At 51.6% G+C, this 27,859-nt stretch overlaps 1 protein-coding gene across 1 annotated transcript; it reads left to right on the top strand.

Moving 5' to 3' along the window:
• The first annotated feature begins 3,332 nt into the window (after positions 1-3,332).
• LOXL1 (lysyl oxidase like 1) lies at positions 3,333-26,709 on the top strand. The gene is made up of 7 exons (XM_084905937.1): positions 3,333-4,803; positions 17,826-17,934; positions 20,744-20,881; positions 21,364-21,520; positions 22,105-22,200; positions 24,332-24,447; positions 26,371-26,709. The coding sequence occupies exons 1-7, from the start codon at positions 3,669-3,671 to the stop codon at positions 26,375-26,377; spliced, it is 1,758 nt and encodes a 585-aa protein (XP_084762063.1). The 5' UTR covers positions 3,333-3,668; the 3' UTR covers positions 26,378-26,709.
• The last annotated feature ends 1,150 nt before the right edge of the window (positions 26,710-27,859 follow it).

The raw sequence follows: 27,859 nt of genomic DNA, 5'->3' as shown, positions 1-27,859 counted from the left end.
CTCACCCCATCTGTCTCTGACCTCACCTCCCCCACTTCCTGGCTTCTCTGAAGTTCCAACACTAGAGAAAGATGCTTCCAAACCAAAGGTCCCCAGCTCCCTCTATTCCTGGGCTCTGGGGACTGAAACTCCCTCCCCCCTCCCCCCTCCCCCCCCCCCCCCCACTGCACTAGATGTGGCTGCAAGGGAAGGGTGGGCTCAGGGCCCAGCTGGCAGTGGTCACTCAGTGGTCCTCTCCCTGCCCAGTCAGCAAATTCTGTGCCAGCTGCCAGACCTCACTCAGCACTTCCTCCAGTCCACTTTCCAGAGTGGCTGGAGCTTCCACTCCCAATTCAGTACAAAAAGTATTCATGGCTCTTCCTGAGCTGCCCACCCAGGTCCCAGGGCCTGGGCTCAGCAGTTAGTGATCATGGGAGGAGGAGGATACCCAGCTCTGCCCGATGTGAGAAACAGGGCAGGAGCACCAGAGTCTGCCTTACTCCTTCCCAACCACAGAAGCATTCTGAACCACAGTGGGTCTCCTGGTTTTCCTCTGCAAAGCAGTGAGGCACGTCATGGCTCCCATCCCTTCTCTGGTCCTCAAACTCTCTGCTGGTCTTGTTCCCCCACAGATTTTTCAGAGACTGGGAAATTTTCCATCACAAGGGCAAGAGATACTGACCACTCCAAGGGAGCCCTGGCAATAGACAGCCCAGTCTAGAGCTGAGCACACAGTAGGTGCTTAAAAGCCATGCATAGTCAACAAGCTTTTTCAGCCCTGTATCACTGTCTCTTCAACGTCCCTTGAGACAGTTTCTAGTGCCAGGGACTGGCAGCAAGCTTTAACCACATGCCTATGTCTTAAAAATGTGGGTGTGAATCTTGGCCTGTACAGGCAGGCCTCCAGAGGAGCTGCCTGCCTGCTTCACCTCCAGACAGCTCAGGATCAGCCCAACCTGGGGACTCAAAGCCCTCATTTGACCCAAGCCCTTTACCAGCCTTTCCAGGTCTTTCTCAGTTCCCCATTGTGCAGGCCTCAATCAGATTGATGCTGGGAACAACTCCAGCCACTGAGATAAGGTGTTGCCCTTTGTGGAGAGGTAGAATCACAAAGGCTCCCCTGGGCTCACAGAGATGCTGGGCCCTGTCAGCCACAGAGCCCTGGGGAAACCCAACTGAAGGAAGAAGGAAGTCAGAGCGAGGGAATGCAGAAGAGGGATGAGGACAGCCCCAAGGGATGTCTGCCTTGCACAAGGTTCATACTGGACAAGGAAGGATACTGAAAATAGGTAAAAATAGGAAAGAGACAGGGAAAATGGTGGAGGGGGGGGCACCCTTGAGAGATGAGCCCCTTCCTTCTCTCACAGTCCAGAGAAAAGAAAGAAAATAGTGGCCACATGGCTGGTACTATGCTGGGTACTTTCCATAATCTTCTCATTTATTTTCCCAATATACCACAAGAAAGGTATTACCTCCAGACTATAAATGAAGCATCTGAAGCTCTGACAGCTTAATTGGTTTCCCAGGACAGAGGCCTGGCTAGGCCAAGACCCTAGCACCGTCATCCTGGGGACCCCAAGTCTCCAGTCTCAGCAAGGGGCTGGCAAGGCTGCAGCTCTGGCCTTGGGAGATTGTACAGAGGCCCAAGCTGTGTTCAGAGCAGTTTATTCAAACAGAGCCTAACAGGAAACTTGGCTTCTCTGACTTACTCTGATTCGACCTTATTAAGAAAAAAAGAAAGAAGAGCAGGAGCCAGCATAGGGTAGGGTTTCGTGCCAAGAGCTGGCTCAGAGTTAGAAGCCTGCTGAGCACAATGGTCCATGCCCTGATCTCACCACTGCTGGAAAGCCCTGAGGCAGCCCCTGCCTCCTGCCTGGCTTGAATTCTGCCTTCTCGATTCTAGGCCAGTGAGGCTTCCCTACGTCTGTATTCCCTTCATTCTTCCTCTTCCCTTCCCCTCCTGCCTGGGGGTACTTTGAGGCCTGTTTCCACTTCACCTCCTCCTCCTCTCCTGGCGCAGCTGCCCATCTGGCTGGCAGGAGGGCCCTATAGGACCCCAGGGATTCCAAGCAGCTGAGGCCAGCACTGCAGGGGGCAGGCAGGAGGGAGGGTAGGCTTAACCCTCCAAGTCCCAGTGATCCTCTGTAAGCTGGTTTTGCATCTGGCTTGGTGAGCCAAACCAGTTGCTTCTTGCAGGAGTCCTGTCAGGAGTCTGAAACCAAACTCACACTGCATAGCTAAGGGACCAGTATTGAATGGCTGCTGGCTAGGTTATGAGCATTTAAATGGTAGAGGGAAACTCCGAATCACCTGAACCAGCCCGTCCTAAAGCACAATGTGATGGGTGAACAAATGTTGGCAGGGGAGCAAGGGTTCAGGATCCCTGAGGAATGTCCATTCTGGCTGTCTCCTCCCAAGATGGACTCCAGGAGTTCCCAAAGTAGAAGGTTAATCTGCAGTGGCCATGTTAAAGACAGGGTCTTCCTAGCTGTTTTATAAGCACCAGAGGGGGATTTCTGCTCTCCAGTTCCCAGGAGCAAGATTGGAAGGCAGAAGGCAGTCCAGGGGAGACATTTAGAAATTGATTTCTTAGACACCAAAGAGTTCAAACAGGCCCATTCTCCTGAATCTCCCATTATGCCATTCTATGTTATAGCACACAACACGCCAAACGTCCCCTGTCCCACAGCAGACAGCCCTGGGTTTCATTTTATCCTCTCAGGTTATGTCTAGGCTATGTTGACTAAAGAGATACAAAATAGAAACCATATATGTGTAGAAAGTCAATGTCTCTTATGATTTCACAAGTTCTATTCAAAACAGGGGTATAGGCCCATTCTATAGACCAGGAGGGTAAGAAAGAAAAAGCTGAGCCCCAACTCCTTTGTATTCAGGACGCTCCGGCTAGGGTTCAGCATCTCCCCAAGAAGGCCCATCAACAAGGAGGGTGTCTCTTAGCTTTGGGGAAGGGAATGGGAGCCTAGGAATCCTAGTGAGTGGCTGGAGTTAATGGAAGTCAGGGGCTCTTTCAAGCCCACACAAGAAGCAGTAAGTTGGAGAGGAGGGAGTCTGGGTCCAAAGCAGAAAGAAATGGCCAGAGTGCTGCTGGCCCTTCAGCCCTGATCTGCCTACCTGGGCCCCATTTGCTAGGCCTGAGTCCCCAGAGGCCCCCTCCTACTCCAGGCTTCATTCCCTTCCTCAGAGGCAGGTCTGTGGCTTGGCTGGGAGCTCCAGGAACTGAGGGAGCACAGCAGCTGTGGGACGGTTCACATAGCTAAAAGCCGGCGGGCCATAGGGCCCTGCGGAGGAGACCCCAGCAGGCAGACCAGGCTGTCTAAAACCTCCTAACACTTCCAGCCTGTTGCTTATTCATTCAGAGTGGGAAAGCGCCAGCCCCAAAGCCAGCCAGTGCAGGGCTGCACACGTAAGGCCCCCAGGCGGTCCTGCCCGGTGCCCTGCAGAGAGCCTCCTGCAGCCTTGGGCACCGCCCCTGCCCTGCCCTGACCCCTTGGCCTCGAAATGCTGTCATCGGAGGAGCCGTCCCGCTCGGACCAAGGCCAGGATGAACAAAACTAGAGCTGCGGCAGGCAAGGAGCCATCCTGTCCTCGAGGCCGTGGGGAGAGAAGCACGCACAGGGGGCCACTCCTGAGAGCCTCTCGGTCCACCAGGTCTCTTCAGAGGGGCCACCATGGCTTTGGCCCCAGCCGGTTTGCAGGTGGGAACCCTGGTGTGGGGCGCCTGCCTCTGCATCCTGGTACACGGGCAACAGGCCCAGCCAGGGCAGGGCCCGGACTCGGGGCGCTGGCGGCAGGTGATCCAGTGGGAGAACAATGGGCAGGTGTACAGCCTGCTCAACTCAGGCTCCGAGTACGTCCCCGCCGGAGCACCGCGCGCCGAGGGTAGCTCCCGGGTGCTGCTGGCGGGCGCCCCCCAGACCCAGCTGCGGCGCAGCCAAGGAGGTCCCCGGCGGCGGCAGGCCCCGTCTCTGCCCCTGCCCGGGCGCGTGGGCTCGGACACCGTGCGCGGCCAGGCGCGGCACCCTTTCGGCTTCGGCCAGGTGCCGGATAACTGGCGCGAGGTGGCCGTCGGGGACAGCGCGGGCATGGCCCGGGCTCGCACCTCTGTCTCCCAGCACGGGGGCTCCGCCTCCTCGGTCTCGGCCTCGGCCTTCGCCAGCATGTACCGCCAGCCGTCCTCCATCCCGCAGCAGTTCCCCTACCCGCAGGCGCCCTTCGTCAGCCAGTACGAGACCTACGACCCGGCGGCACGGACCTACGAACAGGGCTACGTGTACTACCGCGGGGCGGGAGGCGGCGGCGGCGCCGGGGCGGCGGCCGTGGCCTCGGCGGGGGTAGTCTATCCGTTCCAACCGCGGCCGCGCTACGAGGAGTTCGGCGGAGGGGGCGAGGAGCAGCCCGAGTACTCGCCGCAGGGCTTCTACCCGGCCCCGGAGAGGCCCTACGCGCCGCCGCCCGCCGACGGCCTAGACCGCCGCTACTCGCACAGCCTCTACCACGAGGGCGCCGCGGGCTCCGAGCAGGCCCTCCCCGGCCCGGGCCCGAGCCCCGACGCAGCGCAGGCCGCCGGCGGCGCCTACGGCGGCGACCCCGCCCTCGGCTGGTACCCGCCCTATGCCAACCTGCCTCCCGAGGCCTACGTGCCCCAGAGGGCGGTGGAGCCGCAGCCCCAGTTCCGCATGCCGGAGCCGCCCTACCTGCCGGTGCGCAGCTCGGACGCGCCCCCGCCGGTGGCGGAGCGCAGCGGCTCGCAGCAGGGCCGCCTCAGCGTGGGCAGCGTGTACCGGCGCACCCAGAACGGCCGCGGTGAGTACGGCCCCAGGGCCAGCCCTGTGCTTTGTATTCCTGGTCCCTGATGAACTACTCTGTGCGTCTAGACCCTCCCCGGTCCTTTTTACCAAAGGCCCTCCCAGAGCTAAGTAAAGACCCCCACCCCCACCCCCCCCCCCCAGGTCCCAATCCACAGCCCCAGTGCATACACCTCCCAGCGTCCATATGTCATCAGTGCCAGCATTTGGCCAGGCCTGGGCTCTGACCCTGGCTTGAAGGGCGAGGGGGGGAGGGGAGTTTGGAGGAACTGGTCAAGCGTTGAGATGAGGCTCCTCCCAAACCTGGCTTGAGTCATTTGGCGACAAAGGGAAGGAGCCCTTCTCCCTGCCTCTAAATCACTCCAATCAGCTGCCCCTATGCCAGCCTCACAGGGTGAAGCAGGGAACAAGAGTGTCAGAAAGGCCTTTAGGGATGCCTCTGGAGGTGTGGCAAATTCACAGTCACCGGATTATGTGAGGTTGGCCCCAATGAACCGGAGGCTAGAGGGGAAGCTCTTGCCCCAGGCAGGAATCCAGATTAGATGAGAGAGGTGCAAAATTGAATAGGCTGACAAACAATCAGTAATTGAGATAAGTAATATTTAATGTATTTTTAGATCAAAATAATGCAAAAAAAAATCTGTGATGAGATTTTAAATAGAATCAGTAATGGTGCCATGCCAAGCCAAATTGGAGCCCAAGGCAGACTGAAAAATCAGCAATCCTGATGATATCTTTATTTGAAATTTTGGTATTTTGTTCATCACAGATTTTTTGCATTGATTTTGATTTTTTTAAATATTGTATCAAATATTGCTTATCTTGGTTACTGAGTATTTTGGCGCCCTCTTAAAGTTTGTACCCCAGGCCAGTGCCTCATTCATTCAACTAGCTCATCCTAGTACTGGCCCTGAGAAAGTCTTAGAAGGCCACCGTGGATGGGCCTCCCTCTGGTTTTTTTGGGATGGAGGGGTGACATTACGACCTGGAAAGCCCAAGCCATCTGTACACAAAGACACGGTGCAGGGGACAGACAACCTTCCTTCTTCAGATGGGCAACTCCTCATGTGCTATTAGCAAGTGGGCTACTGTGCCAAGGGCCCGCTAGTGGTCTGGCCAGAGCTGGCCAGCTATTGGCCCACCCTCTGTCTTAGAATCCACTTCTTCCTTCTGTTTCTGCTAGTTCACAACCCACCTTGGTCAAAGTTTTCCATTCAGTCTCCAATGCATGTATGCTCCACTCCTGCCATGCCTTTTTCAAGCTGCAATCAGTGCCCTGATTCTCTCTCTGTTCCACAGAAAATCAGCCCACAAGGGGAGGGCTGAGGCCTTAAGGCCCAGGGGCTCAGGTGCTGCACTCTCAGCCTTTTCTCTGCTGCCTCTGTCAGTACAGGGACTGCTGCCTCGTCTTCAGCCATACTGACCTTGGGTGAGAGGCTGCTGCTGAGGCAGGGGTTCAGGTAAGAGCGGTGCTCCTGTCTCCCTAGGGGCTGCTGGAACCCACGGCTGTAGTTCAGAGGAGTGTCCCCACAGGTAGCACCACTCCCTCACATCCAAGGCATAGCACTCGAGTTGGGTGCTAATTCCCAGTTTGAGAATCTGCAGGAGCTTAAAAAGGACCAAAATGGAGGGCCCTCTGCGATGTGATGAAGGGTGTTCCTCACTGGGACTTGCAGCACATGCACATCAGCTGCTCCTATAGCTCCTTGGAGGGGAGGACATTTGGCCTATAAGGTGCTAAGTTTTTGTGGTGGCTTTTCTTAGGATGGAACTCAGTGGTACTCAGCCAAAGGCATCCCACCTCTGGGCGGAGGAGAAAACCAAAGCCTCAAGTTCCACAGCACTGCTGGCAGAGTCAGACCTGGGGCCGGACATATGTGCTCCAAGACACTGGGTATTTTAGGCCCCCTTTTTGGCCTGTCAGTTTTTAAGGTTCAGAAGGGGACCTGCCAGGATGAGGCCATGTCTGGAGTGGAGGTACTTGCTGCTTAGCAGGGCCTCCGGCCATTGCTCCTGAGCTCCACAGTTCATTTGGATTAAAGACATTTTTCCCCTGAAGGTAGTATGCTAGAGGCCAGGTAGAGTGTGCTGGTGTGCACCAAATTTAGGCCCTGCACTGGGAAGCACAGAAATGAGGGCATCTCAGTACTGTGATTGGGCAAGCATTGGGGGATGGACTATATGAGGTCAGAGGAGGATTCTCCAAAATCAGGGCCTGGGGACTCAGGGTGGACTTCCCAGAGAGGAGGTGTCCAAGCATTGCTGCAAAGGATGGCCATCAGCACCCTCCCCTTGTCATGAAGGGGTGGTGTGTGGGGTGGGACTGTGTGGAGTGCAGGCGAGTTTGAGGCTCAGAGAGGGAACACTACCTTCTCTCCTATTATTGGTCCCCCTCCTTATTCTGCTAGGCCAGGACCATGGAAAATCCTGGTTCAGGGAAGGCCAAGTCTTGTTCTTTAACTCAGACCCCCAGGCTTGGTGTGGGAGTCCAGGGCAGATTCTCCAAAGCTGACCTCATTCCTCCTGGCCACACAGCCAGGGGGCTGAGGCCCAGCACTGGCAGCCTGAGTGTGTGGGTGTGGATGTGTCCTCACAACACTAAACACATGTGCACACCACCCTCCTCCCTCTATCTGGGTGGTTTCCAAGTGCCTGTCCAGAGCCCAGTTTCTTCCTGGGGTGCCTCTCACCCTGGGCAGGGGTATCCAAGAATATCTGACTCTGAAATGTGTAACTGGAGAGAAAACTAGGAAACAGAGGCTCAGAGAGGGTAACATACTTTCCCTGGCTGTCCACAAATCCATGAGAGGCCTGGAGGGTGGCCACCTGCTTCCTAGGCCCAGCTGCATCTCCTTTGCTGTGTCTGTCCCTCTCCCACAGCTAGGCCTCCCCTCCTGGGCTTCCTTGCCCTGCTCCTGCCTCTCCACAGCCTCATCTTCTCTGAGCTGGTGGTCTTAGTGCTGACCCCAGAATACCACAGCTCTTTTCCTAGGGCCTCCCCCTCACACCCCTGGCAACCCTATGAAAGTAACATGGAGCAGGTGGCATGGGCCATCCTCACAGGACATCTCTCATGGCTTCACCAGCCTACCCTGGCAGAGGTTCTCTAGCCCTTCCCTCACACAGCCAATCAGAGGTTAAGAGAGAGCTATGATTTCCTCCTCCCTGATCCCCTGACCCCTGCCTCTCCCTTACCAGTCCATCTGGCACATGGGGCAGATAAACCTTTGCATTGCTGACCATGTTACTCTCCTGCTCAAGAAGGTTATAGCTCCCAAAGCCTTTAGGACAGAATCTAATGCCTTGGCCTGTGGCTCCAGAACCTTGAGGTACCTCCTTCCTTTAACCTCCTCCTCCGCCCCTTCTCAAGCCTCTGCATCCCTGTGGGAACTCTGCATCAGCTAGGCCTAGAGGTTTCCTCTGCCTGCACACCCAGGTATTTCTGGGATACTTACTCTCCATCCAGTGCTCTGCACTCAAGAGGCCATACATGGTCCCTTTGTCCCTGACAGCAGCCCTGGCTCCCTGCTCACATCCCTACTGCCTTCCCCTTCAAGTCACCTACCCACCTTCTTAGGACTTGGAATAGATGTGGTGAAGGACAGAAGCAGTCTACCCTAGAAAGCATCCAGAGCTAGAGTTCCAAGTCAGAGATGATGGTAACAACTTGGCCATTTGCTAAAGAACACCTGCTGAACTTAGTGGTTAAATGTTTACTTTCATTTATCCTCACAGCCTCCCAGAGAGGTGAAGATTATGGTCCTCTAGTACAGCTGAGAAAACTGAGACTTAGAGAGGTCTCACTTCTAGATGCAACTGAGCCAGAGTTCACCTTGACACTGTCTTCTCTGCATTGCACAGAAATGGCCCAGAAGGACTCACTGCAACTGCAAACTGAGCAGGCAATGCAAAAGCCTGGGTCTCCTCCACCAACTTCCCCTCTCTGGGCCTATTCCCCTAATTGCAGCAGGGGAGGAGGATATTGACACTAGCATCTATTGGGCATCTATAAAAGGCTAATATACAACGTGTCCCTGGAGTTTGACCGGGAGACCTGGAGTTCTATTGGTCCTTATGACGTGCACTGACCACCAGAGAGCAGCGTGGAACAAAGGAAGGCCCCGGCCAGCAGCAGGCAGCTGGGGAAAGGAGGCCCCAGCCAGCAGCCAGAAGGCCCTGATCAGCCCTGATCACTGGCCAGGCCTAGGGATCCTACCCATGAATGAATTTTGTGCACTGGGCCTCTAGTTTTACATATCACCCCTTTTAACTCCTGCAGCAATAATGAGCCAAGTACTGTCATTCATCCCATTTTATAGATAAGGTGATAGGCTCATTTGTTAATTGTCACACAGCCTCTTAGTAGTGAAACCAGGATTTGAGTCTGTATGATTTCCCCATCCTGAGTTCTTAATATCATATATTATTACTTTTTAAAATTTTATGTATTATTGCTTACCTTACACACTTCATTTATTTGGTCAATCAACAAATATTTGATTGTCAACTGTTACAGGCAGTAGTTGTGATGGGATGAGCTGGGACAATGAGTGCACAAGGCTTTGGAAGTGAAGAGTCACTCAGCAGTGTGGTGTGATCCTTGTTATCCTCACTCCAGACTTCAGACCTTTATTTAACAAACACTCATCTAGTGCTTCTGTAGTGCCTAACCCTGTCCTGGACACTTTATAATTAGAGTAACTTAATCCTCATAACAACCCAAAGTGTGTTTCTCACCATTTTGCCAATGAGGAAACTCAGGCCCTCAGAGGTGACTTGCCCACAATCACATAACTGGTGACTAGTAAAGACAGAATCCCAGCTCAGTGCCCCTTCTCCTTCCCTGAAGTTGTTTCAATGCTCCTTCAGAAAGAAATGGAGTTTTCAGGCCAACGAAGCTGTCATAAAGGGTCAGATGGGTTGTGGAGACAGGGACCTGGGTCTTCCTTCTAATTCCCTGTTTGACAGTCAAATGCCACTAGTGTGGGAACAAACAAGTGGTATCCTGGCAGCCTCATCTCAGGCAAACTTCCTGTCTCCTCTCTCCTCATCCATTTGCAGAGTCATATCCTCTCGCCCCTGCAAGAAGAGATAATTCCTATTTTAAATAATAATAGCAGCTGATATTTATTGAACACTTACAGTGTACCAGACATTATGCCAAGTATTTTTATTTTCTCATTTAACTCCCCCAAGTATTTTTATTTTCTCATTTAGCAACCTTGGGAAATAGATAGCATTATCACCCCCATTTTACAGACCAGAAAACTGAGGCTCAGTAACTTATCCAAGTTCAGTTACTTATCCAGGATCTCAGAACTCATCAGTGGCCAAGCTTGGGCCAAGGCTGACCCTTTACCCCACTTAACTGCCCCTCAGGGAAGGCTATGTCTTTGTGTTCATTGTTTCGCTCAGGTCTGGACCCCCTGAAAAACCAACATTTTGAGTTTTGCCTTGAGTCCACAAGTGTCACAGCCTTTTTGGGGTGGTGGCCGAGCAAGGTGAAAAGTCATTAGGACCTACTGGCACCAGGCTGCTGCCACACTTGATCTGAAAGTTCTGGCCTTTTGTCTCCCTTCTCCCTATCTCTAACTCTAGGGCCCCCTATTTCAGTGTCCTCTCAGCTCTGAAGGGCACGCCTCCCAATAGTCCCAGCCTGAGTTCACCCCACTCCTATACAAGCCAAGAACACATGGAAAACTCTTCAGAGCAGTGGCTGAAATGGCAGGAGAGGAAGAGGGGGGAGAACTGGAGACGGGAGGTTGGCTCAAGCAGATCACAGCTGCTTCCAATTCCCATGCAGGCATTCCTACTGGGCAGCTACCGGCAGGGCTCCAGAGGGAGGCTGAAAAGAGAGGTTGGGTCGTGTCCTCTACTCTGCCCTGACCTAATGGCCTCCTTGTCATAGGCAGCTGGACCTAGAGGGTCTTTTTTTCTGGATTCAGGATTACAGGACTAGAATTGGGCCAATGTTCCTCTTCCACTTGTTGATGGCACCCAGAAATCAGGAATTCCAATATCATCTGGAAATGGGTGATACTGGTGTCAGAGCAGAAGGAATTTAGATGAGGGAGGCACGGTTCAAGAGGCCTGTGACATTAAAGCCTCAGGAGACAATCCACCCTTATTTCTGCTTATGAGACAATTGGTAAATGTCCTTTTTCAAAAGAAGACTTTTGGAGTCAATCCCAGCCTTTGGTTGATAATATAGTCTATGCTCACACAGGCAGATGTTATCAGACCCTTTGTGGGGTGCAAGTATTTGTGCACATGCACGCCAAGGATGTACAAGTGCTGCCAGGCCGTGAGCTGAGTGCAGGGAACTCAGGGGTGTCCATACTCATCCCTGTCCTTACAGTGGTCATACCCTGGCAGCAAGAAACCAGTCACACAGGGTGCAGTGGCCCAAACCCACCAATATATCAACTGTCTCTCAAGTTCCCAGACCTGCTGTGCACTGAGACCTGAGCCCACAGCTGGGCTGCAGGCAAAGCAGAGCCCCTCCCACCCCCAGGTGCTCTCAACTGGATGATCATTTCATGAGGACATTCAGCTATTTAACAACATTATTTGTGCCTTATTATGTTCTGGGCAGTGGTCTAGAACTTGGGTATTCATTAGAGAAAAGAAAGACAAAATTTTTGCTCATGTGAATCTTATGTTTTCGTGCACGAACATAATAAATAGGTAAATAATAGAAGATGGTAAGTACTATGGGAAAAATATAGTACTATATTTTTCCATAAGGGAGGTCAGGAGTGTGGGCAGGGAGAGGCAGGTTGCAAAAGTGTTCAGAGTAGGCCTCATGAAGGTGCCATTTGAGCAGAGACATGGAGAAGAATGAGTCAACTCTATGTCTGTGGAAAAAGCATTCCAGATAGAGGAAACAGCCAGTACTAGGACCATGAGGGAAGAATTCCCTGGGGTTTTCAAGTGTGTGCCAGTGTGGTTAGAACAGAGTGGAATGGGAATGGGAGCATAATCGGAGACAGGCCAGAGAGATAAAAGGGTCAGAACATGGAACACCCTTCATGAATCGGGAAGCTATTTCAGAGTTTGAGCTGAGCAGTGACATTGAAACAGAGGACCTGACTGCTATGCTGGGAATGGACAATGGAAAGGTAGGCCAGAGACTGATAGGCAGCTAGTACAGAAATCCAGGCAGAGATGATGGCAGCTGGGCAGGGTGGCAGAAATGGGGGTGGTAGGAAGTCAGATTTGGAATGTGTTCTTTAGATAGAGCTAATGGGATTTCCTGATGGACTAGATGTAGGGTGTGAGAGAAAGAGAGGAGTCAGGCATAATATGAAGGTTTAAGGCCTGTGCAGTTGGAAGAATGAAATTGTTAGAAGCTGAGATGGGAAGACCGTGCGAGTGGGTTTTGTAAGAATGGTAAACAGTTCAGGTCACTGTGAAGGATCCCAGGGGCAGAGAGGGAACTCAGGGGACTGGAGCATCCAGGAAGACTTTTGGAGGTGGGGTCAGAATCACTGATTAGGACCCACAAAGATGGGAGGGCAGTGAGGTGTGTGAGGAAGAGGCTGAAGGCTTAGCCAGAGTGGTAGGTAGCTGACCTCCCTAAGGTTAGCCTCCTTCCAGCTCAGCCCCTATTTGCTTCCTGGGCAGTTTGCTCAATTGAACAAACACTGATAGATCCCCTTCTCTGAGTTGGGACTGCCCCACAGAGTGAGGTTGTCACTGCTACTGGACTGTGCCTCCCAGTTGGGTAGGGGCAGCAGATGTGTGCTGGGAGGGGAGTCAGGGTAGTGACAGAGGGATGTTCAAGACTGATAAGGTAGGATTTGGTCTAAAGACTGTGAGGTCAGAGCTGGTGTGTGTGTGTGTGTGTGTGTGTGTGTGTGTGTGTGTGTTTGCGCGCGTGCGTGTGCTATAGACAATTCCATGACAAGAGCACTATAGTGTTAGAGGCCAGGGCAGAAAAGGTTAGTTATGCTAAGTAGATGTCTACTGATCCTTAGGGTTAAGAGAAGATCTAAAAGGTCAGGTGCAGTAAGACCAGACCACCCTGAGAAGTTTAGACTTAATTCTGTTGACAATGGGGAAGCATTGAAAATTCTGGGCCTGACTTTATGGCATCACAGCTCCTTTGCTTGGGCTGCAATTGCCCCTTCATGGCCAGGCACAGTGGACCACACAACCACCTTGCCCGATGTGGCACTGTCAGGCCCGTGCTGACAATTTAATGTTATCATTATTAGATGATAATTTCATAGGGCACATATGTATTTTATTGATTTTTCTCAGAGAGGAAGAGAGGGATAGAGAGTTAGAAACATCAATGAGAGAGAATCATCTATCAGCTGCCTCTTGCACACCCCCTACTGGGGATGTGCCCGCAACCAATGTACATGCCCTTGACCAGAATCGAACCTGGGACCTTTCAGTCCACAGGCCAACACTATCCACTGAGCCAAACTGGTTTCGGCTCGGCTCATCTTTATTCAAGGCTGTGCTCTGTGAGCATTCTGCTCTCCTACCTCGGGACTCCTCTGGAGTCTGGCTGCATGAGCCAGAACATCCGCTGCACACATATTTCACAGACCACTGCCCCGTTCCTGCTGGCCATTGTTTATCCTCCAGCCCGGCTCAGGCTATTTGGCATTCCCATCTCTTTCATCTATTTCTTGTGAGGACAGATTTCCAAAGAGACAAGGTTTATATAACCCATAGAAAGGGGAAGTCAGCAGGGAAATAGGTGAGGTGTGGGGAAACAGCAGAAATGTAACCACAGGTCCTCTGCTCTGGGCAGCTTCCATGAACCACTGAGCAAGAGGGAACAGATCTTTCCTGAGCAAGGAAGTAGGTCAGACGTGGGAGAATCTCCTGGCTGTAATCGTCCGTAGAGGTTGTCAGAGGTCTTAGACTCTTACCCAAGGCTGGGGAGTAGACTGAATAGATCCTAAAAAGTATTTTAATCTCCAAGTGTTTATGGAGCTATCAAATCATGCTCAAGAACTGTTTAGTCCAATCTCCCCATTGTCCATATGAGGAAACTGAGCCTTTGAAAAGGGAAGGGACCTGGACAATGAGGGATTAGGGCAGGCTAGACCTGAACACATTGTGAAGGAGCTGTGGATCCCCTACAGAGGACGCTCTAGAGAGAGAGCCAAAAAACAAAAGCTGGCCCTTGTCCTTGGCTTTGTGTCTTCACTGCCCTGTAGGATTTAATGGGCCCTCCTAGGCTGAAAGGCTTCCCAGACCAGCAGCTGCCTCTGGAATGGCCTTGGGACCAGATTCAATTACATCCAGCCCCTCCCTAGCCAAGCAGCCTGGCTTTGTCCATCCCAGGGGCCTTTGCTGCCCTTTGACTCAATGTTCCCCACTCTGGGCTAGGCTCTAAGCGGCCTGAATTCCTAAGTGCATGACCCCATGGTCAGCATGGAAGAGTGCCCACAGGGGCCCAGCCCAGGGCTCCAGGCCATGAGTAGAATAGAAGACAATTAGATCTAAAGAAACAGAGGCAATCAGGCCTGGAGTGGGCCAAGCCTGCCCAGGGTCACACAGAACATATGTGACAGAGTAGGATAGAAGCCAGGCTCTTGTCTACCTGCTGAGAGCAGAGGACCAGATGCTGATGATGACCAGGGCCTCCCTGGGTAGCCTGAGCAAGGCCATCCTTTGGGTGGTTAGCCCCATCCCTGTGGGTCTATCCCAGGATACCATCTAGCTTGGCCATGGAGTGGAGGATGCATACTGCAGAGTCCTATTTGACAATGACAAGCAATGAACTACATATATCTTAAAAGTTTGCATTGGCTGAAAACTCAAGAATCAGAATGAGATGATAAGACAATATCAATTATATATTTTAAGAATACATAAGCACTGCAGATTTTCTAGAGACACAAATATTCCAGGACATATCTAAGTGTCAGGGCTCAGAATGAAGGTTAAAAATTTTTATTACAATTATTACTGGGCCTTGCATAGACCAATGATAATAGTTAGTTTGCTCTGAAATGAGAATTATGATTAATTCCATTTTCTGCACTTATAAAAACAGGAGTCTCCACAAAAAGTTCTCATTGGAACCCACTTAATAGGGTCTCCAGTGCCACATCCAAGGGCTGGGTTACTCCATACATTCTGAATAAAATATCCCAAACCTTTCTCAAATCCATAGCTTGACTGTGGTGATATTTGCATTTGTCAAAATTTGTCAGACTGTGACCTAAAATCTGTACATTTTAATGTGTAGATGAAATTTCAAAAATGTTCATTTTTTTTTTTTTTTTTTTTTTTTTTAAAGAATGACAAGAGTTCTGGGAGGGGTTTAGGACACAGGATCTCCTGGAGCTGCCCCAAATCCCTGTGTGACTGTGGTAAATTCATTGCCTTTTCTGAGCCTCAGTTCCCTCCAGCACCTCCATGTGCCCTGGTATCTTGTGGGGAACAGGTTGAGGATCATGCTGTGGATGATGGAACAGTAAAGTGTAGTGGGCTCTCTGCATCTGGAGAATGGGAACTGGAAGATAAGAAGGCTGACTAAGGGACTTGAACATTTGCAGATTTTGGTATCCTTGGGGGTGGTCCTGGGAACCAATACTCCTTGGATACTGAGGGATGACTTTATTATTGTGCTAATCATTAAAGAATCTCACCTGACAGAGGCCCTTGGGATGAGGCCCCGCAACATGGGGATAGGAGTGTGGGATGTATGGTGGGTCTTCCCTGCCAATGGAAGCAAGAGGCATCCACCTGAACCTGAGATTTCTCAACAAAAAGAGGAAGATCATCTATGGCCAGGGTCAGGGTTCAGATTGTAACCAGCAGCTCAGAGGTGTCTGCCCACATGTAGTACTCCAACCCCCCCCCCACACACACACACACACTCGCACACACACACACACACACACACATACACACTCGACCCAGCCATGGCTCTGGAGGTTATTTTAAAAACTTGACCACATTCAGCTACAATAAAAAGGATTGTTGATGTCAAAATGACTCATTTTAAGGTGTGGTCTGTTTTGTTTTTTTAAGTACCACGCTTTAGTCTACAGTCAGGAGACAAACAGCAATGAGTCTGAGGTTCAGAATTGTTGATAGGTATCAGACCTCAGTATGTGGTTAGGATCAGGGCTCAATAAAGGACCAGGGTCAAGCAAGAGTCAGAGGTCTGTAATGGCACTAACCTTCATTGGCCCTGAATACCCCTAGCCTCTTACTCAACAGGCTCTTCTAACTTCCCTGGACTGCACAGTTGGCTCGTGGACTGGCCAGGCCAGAAATGCTTTGTGGAGCCATCTGTGCAGTGTTTATTGAAACCGAGCCTGCGATGGGGGAGGCAGCTTCTAGGGCCAAATGCTGGATCTCATGAGGCTTCAAGCCTGGCTGACCACCCTCACATGTTGCTGAAGGATAGGGGGTGATTCCTGTTTTCCTCACTTCTCCCTCAGAGGCTTTTAGGAACCAGTGGGTGAGAACCAGCTAGACACCAAGGTATCCCCTTGCTTTGAAGGCCTGAGGAGCCCTTGGAAAATGACTGCAGGCATTCCTGGGGGCTTGAGTAATGGGAACTAGGCTGGCCAAGATGGCTCCATCAGCCAGGAGCCACCTCATCCTCACCCACCCCAGTGCTCCAAGACTTCTCTTCATTCCAAGGAGGTGAGGTCACACTGGCTGCCTGGACTTGGTCTCCACATGAGGCTGGGACCCCAGGTCAGGCATAGGTACAGTCTGGGACCCCAGGGGACATGTGAGGGATGGTTTGCAGGAAGACACCTCTGTGAAAGGCTTAGAAGCCAGAGTGCCCTCTTCTGCCTCATTTTCTGGGCCTAAAAGCTAACAAGAGGGTTTTGGTAGCCAGAAGAGTGAGCTGGAAGCCTGTACACAGGACAGAAGTCCCCCTGCCTTGCTTGTCTCCCAAGAGCAGAGGGCTTACAACCTTGTTTCATCTTTATTTGCCAGAATCCCCGAAGCCTAAGAGGGGAGAGGATATAGAGGCCCAGGCTCACTTTTCTGTAAGTCAGTGACCCAGCAGGGGCCCAGGGCTCTGGAATCCCCCTGCCCACCTCCCACCATACTCCATGCCCCACCACTCCCACACTCCCAGCATCAAGATTTATTTCATGCAGATGGGGTCTGGAGTTTTAATTCTTAAAAGCCTTAGTGGGAATACCTTATTCTTGGGAGTGTTAAGGAGGAAGGAAGGTCAGATGGACAGATCCTGGCATATCCTGAGAGCAAGTGATCACAGGGGTGTAGAAGGCTCCATACTTCCCCTGAGATCTCCAGGAGAAGAAGCCAGGTGCCCTCAGGTTGGAGGCCAGAAGCTGCAGGCAGGGGAAGGAGGGTGGTCCTGTCTGGGGGAAGATGACTGGAAGGAGTGGGGCTGGGTGCTCAGGCTGAGAACCCTGCCTGGTCAGCAGCCTGCTCTGTGGATATGTTTTCCTTCTAGCCCATCCCTTCCTGCCCACCCCTACTTCTGCCAGCCAACATTCACCTGGCTTTCTCACAAGACTGCTGGGACTCATTTGGGGCCAAAAGCCCAGAGTTATCTTGGTGGTTTATGAAAAAAGCTAGGCAAGAGGAGCAGAGGGTGTCTGGAGGCTGATGCAGAGACCTGGGGAATAAGGACATGGAGGAAGGTATCTCTGTCAGGAAATTACTTGGTTCATGCAGTCTTGCCTCTAGGTCTTGTCCGTGCTGTCCCCCCTTACCAAGAATACCCTTCCCTCTTTTCTGGCTCTCCACATTCTGCCCTGTCCTCTAGCTCTTACTCATGTCCCAGCTATGCTAGCAGGTCTCAGCACTCCCACAGCACAGAGCTCCAGAGGTGAGCTCCTGCTCCCTGACTTCGCTGAACCACACCTGAACCTAGGGAGAAGGGCTCACATCCCACACCTCGCCCAGGCTGGGAGGCCTGTGTAGAGGAAGAAGAATGACAAAGGGTGTTTGGGGCTGGGGAGGTCTCTGGGCATTAACCATGGCCAGCCTGACTCTTAATGTCATGCTCTTCTTCCCTCCTCCCTTTCTCCCACTGCTCATTCCCAGGTCTCCCTGACTTGGTCCCAGACCCCAACTATGTGCAAGCGTCCACCTATGTCCAGAGAGCCCATCTATACTCCCTGCGCTGTGCAGCAGAAGAGAAGTGCTTGGCCAGGTAAGGAGCTGAGGATGAAGCTTGGAGCATTGGGACAATCCCTAGGAGTCACCCAGAACTTGCATGCGAGGCTGCCAATGTCCAAGTGCTTGACTGGCCAAGTGTCTGAGCTTCTCAGGACCTGGTCCTCACCATCTATGAGCTTTGCCTGCTACAAGGGAGTCAGGAGGGGAAGGGAGCAATCTTTTATCCAGCAATTGTCACTATACAAAGAAGCTTCCTTTTACTGTGGCTTTTAATCTTCATATCAGCCCTGAAGATATGTGTTCAGCAGGGCAGGAAACTGAGGTGCAATGATAGGAACTAAAACTTTTTCTTTCTACGCTGCCTTATAAGAAGGGTCCAGGTTCCCAGTGCTTCTACGAGGACCTGGGAAGTCCTCAGGGAGACCCAGGACCTGGGATACAGCAGTGATAGTGGGCATGGGTGACAAAGAGGCCTCAATTATGTGTGGCACCAGAGAGGGAAAAGAGACCAGTTTACATGACCCCAAAGGCAAGCACAGCCAACTCTCCATTGTTCCCAGGTGATTCTGCTTCCTACAGAGCTAGCTTCTAACTTCATAAACAATAAATATTTTATTCAAATATGTACGCCTTGGGGACACCTCCCTGTGCTAAATAACTAGTTCAATATTACATTGACCTACCTCTTTTGTTGACATTTCTCTATTCTGGAAGCACCTATTTTTCTTAATTACCTGCTTTGTTTAGACATTTGAACTCTTTGTTTACTTTTATTTATTTATTTTTTTAGTATCTGGAAAGCCCTTTGGAATCTAAACTTTTTCTCACTATGGAACTTCTAGTCCGCTGCCACTCAGAATAGCTGACCACATCTGTTATTTCTGTGACAATATAAGGAGATTATACCAGGATGTAGCTCAACTCACTGCTTCATTCATCAAGAAAATCTGGCTTCAAAAAAGGCACTATCAGCTTAACTAAACATTGTGATTAGTAATATAATTGATTTACATGCTGGTGCAAGTTCCTTATCTCATTACAAACTGGCAACAAAGAGTGTGTGAACTAGCAACAATCCTGGTACTACACCTTGAGTACCATTCAGTTGTCCATGGAAAGAACACAGTGATGATGCTCCTGCTATGGTTCCTTCAGCGGTGGGTAATTCAGCCTCCGTGGCAATCCATAGGCATAGGCTGAGTTTTGAGGAGCTTGAGCCAAAATCCAACTATCTTCATTGGAGCATCCCCTGTGTCCAGACCTGAGTTCCTGCATGGGCTGGACAGGAGGCAACCGGGCACAGTCCTGCCGGGGATGTCCTGGTCCTGCCAGAGAGACATGCCCCAAGGACAGAACCAGGCACCTGGGAGAGGGAGGAGAGCTAGCATGAGCAGTGTGCAGGCTGGAGTTAGCTGGGAGAGGTCAGCAATGGCTGAGGCATCAGAGGAAGTTGGATGCAGAGTACAGACCTAGAAAACTAGGCAAAACTAAAGCCCTGAAACACAGAGCACTCAGATACCATTGAAGTGTGGGCTGCAGGTGCCAGAGCACATATGGCCAGCAGGACCCAAACAAGGGAAGGGACTTGTTCCAAATCTCACCACAAGTTTGTGGCCTAGCTGGGCCTAGAACCTTGATGGTTTCCAATGTTGTGCTGAGCAGAACAGAAGGATGGTATTGAACACAGCAGGGGGAAAGAGGATGTCTGTTCCAACTCAGACACAGATGGATTGCAAGCATCCTCCAGACAAGACCCAAGACCTTATGTCCTGGCAGAGAGGAGCCTGCAGTGCCTATTGTCCAGACATCCTCTCAGAAAGAGCTAATCCCCACAAATGGCCACCTTCTGCCCCTGGACTTAAGGCCCAGACCTTAATGAATGCCAGAGAAGTGCTCCTGAGGACAACCAGGACAGCTATCTCAGTTGGGAATTGGGGTCATAAGTGAATTGGGAGTCAGCAGACTGAACCAGAGCCATATCTTCTGAACAGAAAAAGGCAGGTCGGTGAAGCCATACAATCAGGTAGAAGTGACCTAGTGACATGGACCTAGCCTGGGGAGAGTGTGGATCACTATTAGAACTCATAAGCAGTCACAATTCCTTCAAGTGGAGCAATCAGAGCAGAATTTCTTAGGGAGGGGAATTGAGTTGGCCTAGGACAGTGGTCGGCAAACCGCAGCTCTCGAACCACATGCGGCTCTTTGGCCCCTTGAGTGTGGCTCTTCCACAAAATGCTACATGCAGGTGGGCAGGTACAGTGTGATTGAAACTTTGTGGCCCATGCGCAGAAATCAGTTTTCAGCCTGGGCGAGTCTGTTTTGAAGAAGCAGCATTAGAACACTCAAGAGCCAAAGAGCCGCATGTGGCTCGCGAGCCACAGTTTGCCAAACACTGGCCTAGGAGGTTGAGCGAGTTCTTAAGCAAACAGCATGGGCGAAAGTATAGATTAGCAAAAGAATTAAGTCTGTTTGAGAAACAGTGTTTGAAGCTGGAACCTGTGTGTGGGGAGTAGAAGATAGGACTAAGAAAGTGAAGAGGCTTTGACATTGAAGAGACTGAACCTGATTCTTAGAACCACACACAAGATGTGACACACTAGTCAACAATTATGACTCTGCTCAGAATCTCCTGGATAGGCCCATTTTTATTGTTTTTTAAAAATATGTTTGTATTGATTTCAGAGAGAGGAAAGGAGAGGGAGAGAGAGAGAGAATCATTGATCATCTGCCTCCTGAGCCTTTCCGAAATGCAGGGGTCAGATATCACGATCATCAGGGACAAGTTCTGGGTTTCAGTGCCCTGGTTCCCAATCCTACTCCCGTATTTCCACCTGTCTTTGCAGCACAGCCTATGCCCCGGAGGCCACTGACTATGATGTGCGGGTGCTGCTGCGCTTCCCGCAGCGGGTGAAGAACCAGGGCACAGCGGATTTCCTCCCAAACCGGCCGAGGCACACTTGGGAGTGGCACAGCTGCCACCAGTGAGTGGGGTCAATGGCCTCTCCCACCCCTCCTCTGGGCTGGAGGACTTGCCCCAGCTCCCCTCCTCCATTAGTGCTAGGGGGTGGGTGGGAGGTGCTGGTAGGAGGGCCCATGAGGTGTTTTCTGCCAAGAATCCACCACTGGGGCAAGAGTTTCTCAAAGGAGCCTTAACAAAAGCTGGAAGAGGGGACTTGGAAGAATCTATCTTTAAGGGATGGAAATGTCTACAATAAAGGGCATTTGCCCAAGGGAGTAGCTGCACAGAAGTAAGTGAGGAGTTCTGAAGGGGTACTCTCCTAGAGTGACCTGGCTAGTTGAGGACAGGACAGATGCTGCCCTGTGGGACACAGGAGGGCAGGAGCCCAGATGGGTCAAGAAGCTGTGTCACAGCAGGATCACTTGGGCCCATCTCAGGAGGGGGATGGGATGGGAAGCACCAGGGTGACTGGGCCTTCTCTGTTCTCCTGTCCTGTGCCTCCAGACACTACCACAGCATGGACGAGTTCAGCCACTACGACCTGTTGGATGCAGCCACAGGCATGAAGGTAGCCGAGGGCCACAAGGCCAGCTTCTGCCTGGAGGATAGCACCTGTGACTTCGGCAACCTCAAGCGCTACGCATGCACCTCACATACACAGGTTGTGCTAGAGATGCAGGGCAGGGGCGTAAGGTGCAGGATGCAGCTGCACCCTAGGAGCTGGAGGAACAGACAGTAAAGCAGCCTGAGCCAAGCTGAAGGGCCAGTGCCAAGGCCCCTGGCCACTCAGATCAACAGAATGGGGGGTCTTCTTTCCAGTCCTTAGAACACCACAGGGCCCTTTGGGGACTCTCTCCTCTCCCCCAATCAGACCCTTTCCTACATCATTCCCAGAGTGTCTACTCATGGAAAGAATAAAACATTCCAACAGAGTAGGATAGCATGATGTTCCAGTTGCCTATTTGTCTACCCAGCTCTGTCTTTCTGTCTTTCTGCCCAAACACCACAAAGTGCCCATATATCCTCCATCCATACCCTTCTTCATTTGATCCCTATAATCCTGTACTTTATTTATTATCTCTCTGGTCCATCCTCCCTGTGGGATTAAGGAGGAGCAGACCCACTCTCAGCAGTTGCCTAAGACCAGGGTCAGGGCAAAGCACAAAGGAAGGAGGGCCCATGGCTGGAGTGGTCATGAGGCCCTCTGAGGAGTATATAGTACCTCACCGTCTACTCTGTTCTCAGGGCCTGAGCCCAGGCTGCTATGACACTTACAACGCAGACATCGACTGCCAGTGGATTGACATAACTGATGTGCAACCCGGCAACTACATCCTCAAGGTGGGACTCCCAGCCTGGAGCACCCCCTCCAGCAGCCTAACGCTCACATCAGTGTCCCCACCTCTGAGATCCGCTTCAGCTTTTGGGCATGTTCCCCTCTTCCCAGCAGCTGAGCAGAAGCAGCATCTTGGGGCATCTTGCATAGGTCTACTCTTCCCACATGAAGGTCTCAGTTTGGGGCAGACACAGCCTCTTTCCATAAAGACATCGAGGACCCCTGGTGTTAGAAGAGGTGATGACTCTGTCTTCCCTAAGCAAAAGGGGACTTGGTCCATGGTCAGTAAAGGCCATCTGGAAGAGGACATCACCCTCTGAGAGAAACCTTCAGCTCTTCACAGTGACCCTGCAAAGCCTGAGGCTCCAGTGACTGAGTCCTTCCAGCCTAAACTCCACCTCCAATGCTCACTTGCTCCAGTGCCCCTTCCTTGGGGGACAGATAGAAAAGCACATTGAGGACACACTGCCCAATGTGGTATATCCCTGCACAGGCTGTGCAGGACTGAGCCTCAAGACCTCACCTGGGGAAGGCAAATCTCAGCCTCCCTTCGCACAGGTGTGAAGTGAGGGTGGGGGTCATTGTGCCAGGTCCCCCGAACCCACTGTTCATAGAAGGAGGAGCAATGAAGACGGGCTTGGGAGACAGCTTAACTTGCATGAAGGTGGCTGCCAGGGGCAGCCCATCCTAAGCGCCTCTCAGGAGTCTCCATGGGCCTCTCTTGACCTCACCAAGGGCCAGGGTTTTCAAGGGCATTCTGTCCTTCCTTCATCCACTCATTAAACATGTGCAAAGGCCCCAGGAATTTTGGGAGCTGGGAATTCAACCATAAGCAATGCACAGTTCCCACCCTTAAGGAATGTGTAAGGACTTAAAAATAATATCTTTCCACCTGACTTAAATGTTATGCTGTATTTGCTTGATGCAGCCTACCCCAGGGAACCACCCTACCCCACAATAACCCAACATTTGAAAGGCTTCCTTGTGTCTGGACAGCTCTTCAGGAAAAAAGTGCAGGTTATGCTTGGGCCATCATCTCAGTGAGTGTAGGGAACCTTGGGCTCCAGGGCAGGGGATGCCACCTGGCATTCAACAAGCCTCCAATGGGTCATATAGACAGGCATGTGTGGTGAAAGGCTGAGAGCCTCGGAGTCGGGAGACCAGGCATGGGATCCCTGCTTGGCCCCTCACTCCCTGCTGTGTACCTCATGGCAGTGACTCAACCTCTCTGACCCCGAATGCCCCATGCTGCACTGTGGGGCCCACCAAGCCTGAGCTGTGGCTCTGGGGAAGCTTCCCATTTTATCTAATAAAAGAGTAATATGCAAATTGACTATCACTCTAATACACAAGATGGCTGCCCCCATGTGGTCAAAGATCCTGCCCCCATGTGAACACAAGATGGCCACCACAAGCTGGCCTGCAGGGGAGGGGAGTTGGGAGGGACCAGGCCTGCAAGGGAGGGCAGTTGGGAGTGATCAAGCCTGTAGGGAAGAATAGTTGGGGGGGACCAGGAGAGGGCAGTTAGGGGTGACCAGGCCTGCAGGCGAGGGCAGTTAGGGGTGACCAGGCCTGCAGGGGAAGGCAGTTAGGGGCAAACAGGCTGGCAGAAGACCAGTTAGGTATCAATCAGGCTGGTAGGGGAGTGTTTAGGGGGTGATCAGGCTGGCAGACAGAAGTGGTTGGGGCAATCAGTAAAGCAGGCAAGTGAGCAGTTGGGAGCCAGTAGTCCTGGATTGTAAGAGGGATGTCCAACTGCCCATTTAGGCCCAATCCTGGTGGGCAGTCGGACATCTCTTGAGAGGTCCCAGATTGAAGATGGTGCAAGCTGGGCTGAGGGACACCCCTTTCTGTGCACAAATTTCATGCACCGGGCCTCTAGTCTTCTGAGAAGGGTGGTCTGATATGTTCTTTGTCTATGACTGTCTCTTCTCTCCTCCCTTTGTTTCTCTGCATCTCCCCATGTCCCTCCATCAGTATATCTCTGTTTCTGTGTCTTCACTTCTCTGTCTTCCTCTCTTTGTTCCGTGTGTGTGTGTGTGTGTGTGTGTGTCTGCCTGCCTGCCTGCCTATCCAGCACCTTCCCTGATGACCAAGTGAAGCACAGCCCCCTGACCTTTTCTCTGTTCCCTCCAGGTGCACGTGAACCCTAAGTACATTGTTTTGGAGTCTGACTTCACCAACAATGTGGTGAGATGCAACATCCACTATACAGGTCGCTATGTTTCTACGACAAACTGCAAGATTGTCCAGTAAGTGCTTCCCCAGCCCACCCTGCCCCAGCCCCTTTCCTGCTTGAGGAGCAGGCTGGCCACACAAAACACACAAAATACAAGGTGATTTGAATCACCTTGATGGCCAAACACAGCTGCAGTTGGGCCCAGCTCACAGGATAAACAGGAGAACCTTGTCTGTGCCAACCCCAAGCTGAGTGCTGTGGTGGGGCTCAGGCTGCAGAGTTGATCTGCAGTGTGGCTCTCTAAGATTTCTCAAGTGGGAACCAGCAGGAGGCAGCTTTGTTGGGAAAACATGCACAGGCACTGCAATCCCACTTCTGTGACTTCCTGGCTCTGTGACGTTGAACAGTTCACCTCACCTCTCTGAGCTACTTTTTCAACTAGGAAAAAAAATAGCCATTTTTTATATCCCACGTGGGCTTCTAAGGAATATTTAAAGGCCTTATGTCTGTGTGTGTTTGAGAACCTTTCACAGTAGCACTTAACGAATGGTAATTGATCATTAGTGTCCTTATCAAGTAGATTGAATTAAACAGTCCCAGGTTAGAAGTGATTCTGGTTGGAATGAACCATCATCAATCTCTGAGCCCCAACTCTGAGTTGATAAACTCTAGCTCCCCTGCTCCCCTGGGCCTGCAGGCCCTTCCCTCTGAGCCCTTCACATAAATGCTTGGAGAGGCTCCGGTCTTGTCAGAGTGTTTCTGAGACACTAACATCTGCGAGCTACTGGCCCAGGAGCCTTCTCACCTATGGGTTTCTGAAGAGGAAAAAAGGCTTAAAAAATATTTATTTAGTTAGAAAGAAAGTATTTCTGGTATTTCTCTGCCTAGAAAATAGTCTGGGCCCAGCCAGCATGGCTCAGTGGTCGAGCATCAACCTATGAACCAGCAGGGTCAGTGATCAATTCCCATCAGGGCATATGCCCAGGTTGTGGGCTTGATCCCCTGTGGAGGGTGTGCAGGAAGCAGCCAATCAGTGATGTTTCTCTCTCCTCAATGTTTCTATCTCTCTATCACTCTTCCTTCCCCTTTCTCTAAAAAAGTCAATAAAAACATATTTCTCAAGGAAAGAAGAAAGGAAGGGAGGGAGGAAAGGAATAAGGGAGAGAAGGAGGGAGGGAGGGAAGGAGGGAGGGAGGGAAAGAGGGAGGGAGGGAGAGAGGGAGGGAAGGAGGGAGGGAAGGAGGGAGGGAGGGAGGGAGGAAGGAAGGGAGGAAGGAAGGAAGAAAGGAAGGAAGAAAGGGAAAAAGAGAGAGAAAGAAAGAAAGAAAGAGAGAGAGAGAAAGAGAGAGAGAGAGAGAGAGAGAGAGAGAGAGAGAGAGAGAGAAAGAAAGAAAGAAAGAAAGAAAGAAAGAGAAAGAAAGAAAGAAAGAAAGAAAGAGAAAGAAAGAAAGAAAAAACTATATGGGGCTAGGCCCATGGTCGGCAAACTGCGCCTCTCGAACCACATGCGGCTCTTTGGCCCCTTGAGTGTGGCTCTTCCACAAAATACCACATGCAGGCGCGCAGGTACAGTGTGATTGAAACTTCGTGGCCCATGCGCAGAAATCAGTTTTCAGCCTGGGCGAGTCTGTTTTGAAGAAGTGGCTTTAGAAGTTTAAGTTTAAAAATTTTGGCTCTCAAAAGAAATTTCAGTCGTTGTACTGTTGATATTTGGCTCTGTTGACTAATGAGTTTGCCTACTGCTGGGCTAGGGCACGGGAAAGGGTGTTGTTGAGACCCTGATCTGGGCGGGAGTCCATGAAACTCTTCTTGGACATGGACTGAGGGGCCTCTCTCCCCAAGCCCAGATTACTGAGAGGAACAAAACCTGTGCCTGCTCTCCCACGTGGATCTGGGTTGTGGAGGGAAGTCTTTGGGCAGGGGAGGCAGTTGGGGGTCTTGCCAACAGTGGAGTGAGAGGCCTTACCCAGAAACCTGCCTCTCTTTCTCTCCTTAGATCCTGATCTTCAAGAAGGTGGACAACTGCCAACCTCCCCGCTTCCCAAAGCAGGTCCTGATTACCAGGCAGCCTCCCTCCAGGACACACCTGGTCCAAGGGATACAACCCCACCCACCACAGGAAGGGGCAGCTGAACACAGGGGCACCTCTCTCTACCAGCCTCAGGGAGTGAACCTGGACCAAAACCACAGGGATTCCTGGTGCCAGGCCCAATTTCATACTTAAGTTTTCACTACAACATTATTTTGTTGGTTGTTGGTTTTTATTTTTTATATTTTGACCATACACAGAGGAAGATTGCCCAGACCTGGGCTGAATAAAACAAGGTTTTTTTACTCTGTGGCTCCTCATGTGCCTGCCGCGGGGCTGGCCAAAGAAGGCTAGGGTGGGCTCAGGGGACAACATGAGACTTCCTCTTTCTCCTAGCGGAATTCAGAAAGAGCAGCCACTACCCACCAGAACTACAGCTTGACCAAGAGGGCATCAGGCCCACTGTGGAAACTTGCAGCGGTTCATCCCAAACCACGTTCTGTGTAGGAAGAGGATTCCCCTGGGAGAGGGGTCTCTGCTCAGTATCCCACTCCTTCCCCACCTGCCCCTGCCTCATTCTACCGGCTACTTACTCACATGTTGAGCACCTACTGAAAGCTGGGTCTGTGCTTAGAGTACACACTGGAGAATCAGACACAATTCCTGCTCTTAGAGTTCACAGGAATAGAGTTGAGAGCACACTACACCTAGTGAGACAACTCCTGGGGGTGAAGGTGGAGTCTTCACATGGGAGGGGATCTCCCAGGGAGGGGAAGGAACAAGGGTATGCTGGGCAGAGGCTGATGGAGGTGGAAGGCAGAGATGCAGGGAAGCCCTTGACTGCTGCAGCCCTTCCTCTCCAGCTTCGTCTGTGGACTTCCTGAGGTCCTGGACACTGAGTCATGGCAGGAAGAAGCAGTAGAGTGGCCTCTCCTCTCCCTTCCCTTCCCACAGCCCTCAGGATACCTCTGCACCCACCTGCCCCTGCCAGCTCCCTGCCTACCTAGGGGAGAAACTAGTGAAAAAAAGGCCAGAGACATCCAAGAAGCAGGGCTTGGTCCAGGGTCCTCCTCCTGCTCACTGGCTCTGTGACTCTGGGCAAGTCATGCTACACCTTGGGCCTTGGTTTCCTCAGCATCAAGTGGGAGCACTCCTGCCAGGCTCACATGATAAAATGGAGAGCCAGTGTGCTGCAGCCACAGGGACAGTGCTAGGTGAGCTGCAGAGGGCTGCACCTAGCCCTCCAGGTCACTGTGGACCGCCACCTGTTTACATCCTCTTTCTCCTAGCAGAATTCATCCCAAAGGAGAAAGTAACCCCTCTTTTGGCTCTCATGCAATTTATAACTCAGGGTCCCTGGCAATAACTAGGTCTTCCAATGAGGTGAGGAGGAAAGGCTTCTTGGAGCCATGCTGAGCTGCCAGAAGAGTCTTGGCCCCAGCCCCCTGAGTCCTTG

The sequence above is a fragment of the Pipistrellus hanaki genome (assembly GCF_964339955.1).
Source record: "Pipistrellus hanaki genome assembly, chromosome: 1".
Lineage (NCBI taxonomy): Eukaryota > Metazoa > Chordata > Mammalia > Chiroptera > Vespertilionidae > Pipistrellus > Pipistrellus hanaki.
The sequence above is the reverse complement of the archived record's forward strand: the minus strand, read 5'-3'. Positions and strand labels throughout refer to the sequence as shown.

Excerpts from the sequence above, each read along its gene's own strand:
- LOXL1 (XM_084905937.1), top strand. The coding sequence starts at position 3,669 with ATGGCTTTGGCCCCAGCCGGTTTGCAGGTGGGAACCCTGGTGTGGGGC. Across the intron at positions 20,882-21,363 it reads GAGTGGCACAGCTGCCACCA|ACACTACCACAGCATGGACG; the intron begins GTGAGTGGGGTC and ends CTGTGCCTCCAG. Across the intron at positions 21,521-22,104 it reads CATGCACCTCACATACACAG|GGCCTGAGCCCAGGCTGCTA; the intron begins GTTGTGCTAGAG and ends CTCTGTTCTCAG.